We start from the raw sequence: 1,046 nt of genomic DNA, 5'->3' as shown, positions 1-1,046 counted from the left end.
GCTACGGCCACGCCGGTTGTCATTGATGATATTTGTACCAGTCTCATGCTGAGGTGAGATTCTTACTCCAAATACCTACCTAACAATGTAGAATAGAATATACCTTGTTTATCCTGCTGGGATAGGACTGAAAAGTCCCTTTACACCAGCAGTCTAACCAAGGTCTTATATATTTTGACATATTATGGGGAACACATATTACAATTAGAGTAATTGAACACCTTGATTAATTAGAAAAAAGTGTACTCTTTGAATAGGACTGTGGAGTAGGTTCTTTTTCGGAGCACTCTAAATAAAGAGCTCTATTCCACGAAACACTTTTCTTTCTTTTAGGGATTCGGGAGCATAAAGTTTTTAGTGAGAGAACTTCTTCGTATAGAACTGTTTGATAATTCATCAAACACTGGAATCACGTTTAACCCTTTGGTGACCGATGTAAACTACAGTTTACAGGGTTAAACAATTTTTTTTTAATCTTCTTAATATCTCAAGCAGAGCTCTCTGTATAAACTCAAGAAAAACGGCATACCATAATTTCTTTTTCCCTCCTCTGTATACACTCAAGAAAAACGGCATACAATAATTTCTTTTTCCCTTAGGGATCCCAACATCATCAACACTGGATTCGATAGACCCAACCTGTATCTGGCTGCCAGTGTCAAACAGGACGACATAATGGCAGATCTACGCAAGCTTACCAATTTCGAAAATCAATTTGAAGGCTCCACTATCATCTACTGTCCAACCAAAGTCATATGTGAGAAAGTATGCGACGTTCTCTCTCGTAAGTAGCTGCTTAGTCCGGTTTATTGCAGATACATATAATGTAGGTTCTATGCTTCTGTGCTTGGAAAAAAAGTTAGAGGGAAGGAGAGAACTGTATCAAGGGAGGTCTCATCATCCCGAAATCGAAGCGAGAAGAAAGACAGGGTAAGAGAAAGCCAGTCGATTCGAGAACGAACCTAATGTCTTTGGGATAAAGATCTCCGCGGGCAGGGATGGAACCCCCAACCTATTCTTATATAATTTGTTCTTCCAGGGGCTCT

General features: G+C 39.5%; 1 protein-coding gene across 1 annotated transcript; it reads left to right on the top strand.

Moving 5' to 3' along the window:
• Positions 1 to 6: 6 nt before the first annotated feature.
• On the top strand, positions 7 to 784 carry LOC103523197 (Werner syndrome ATP-dependent helicase homolog; the record flags this gene model as incomplete). Its single annotated transcript, XM_008488262.2, has 2 exons — positions 7 to 53; positions 600 to 784. Coding segments are annotated over exons 1-2 (193 nt in total), but the record flags the coding sequence as incomplete, so codon positions are not given.
• Between the last annotated feature and the right edge of the window lie 262 nt (positions 785 to 1,046).

Source organism: Diaphorina citri, unplaced genomic scaffold, assembly GCF_000475195.1.
Source record: "Diaphorina citri unplaced genomic scaffold, Diaci psyllid genome assembly version 1.1 scaffold17215, whole genome shotgun sequence".
Classification (NCBI taxonomy): domain Eukaryota; kingdom Metazoa; phylum Arthropoda; class Insecta; order Hemiptera; family Psyllidae; genus Diaphorina; species Diaphorina citri.
Note: the sequence above shows the minus strand (reverse complement) of the source record. Positions and strands in the feature narration are given on the sequence as shown.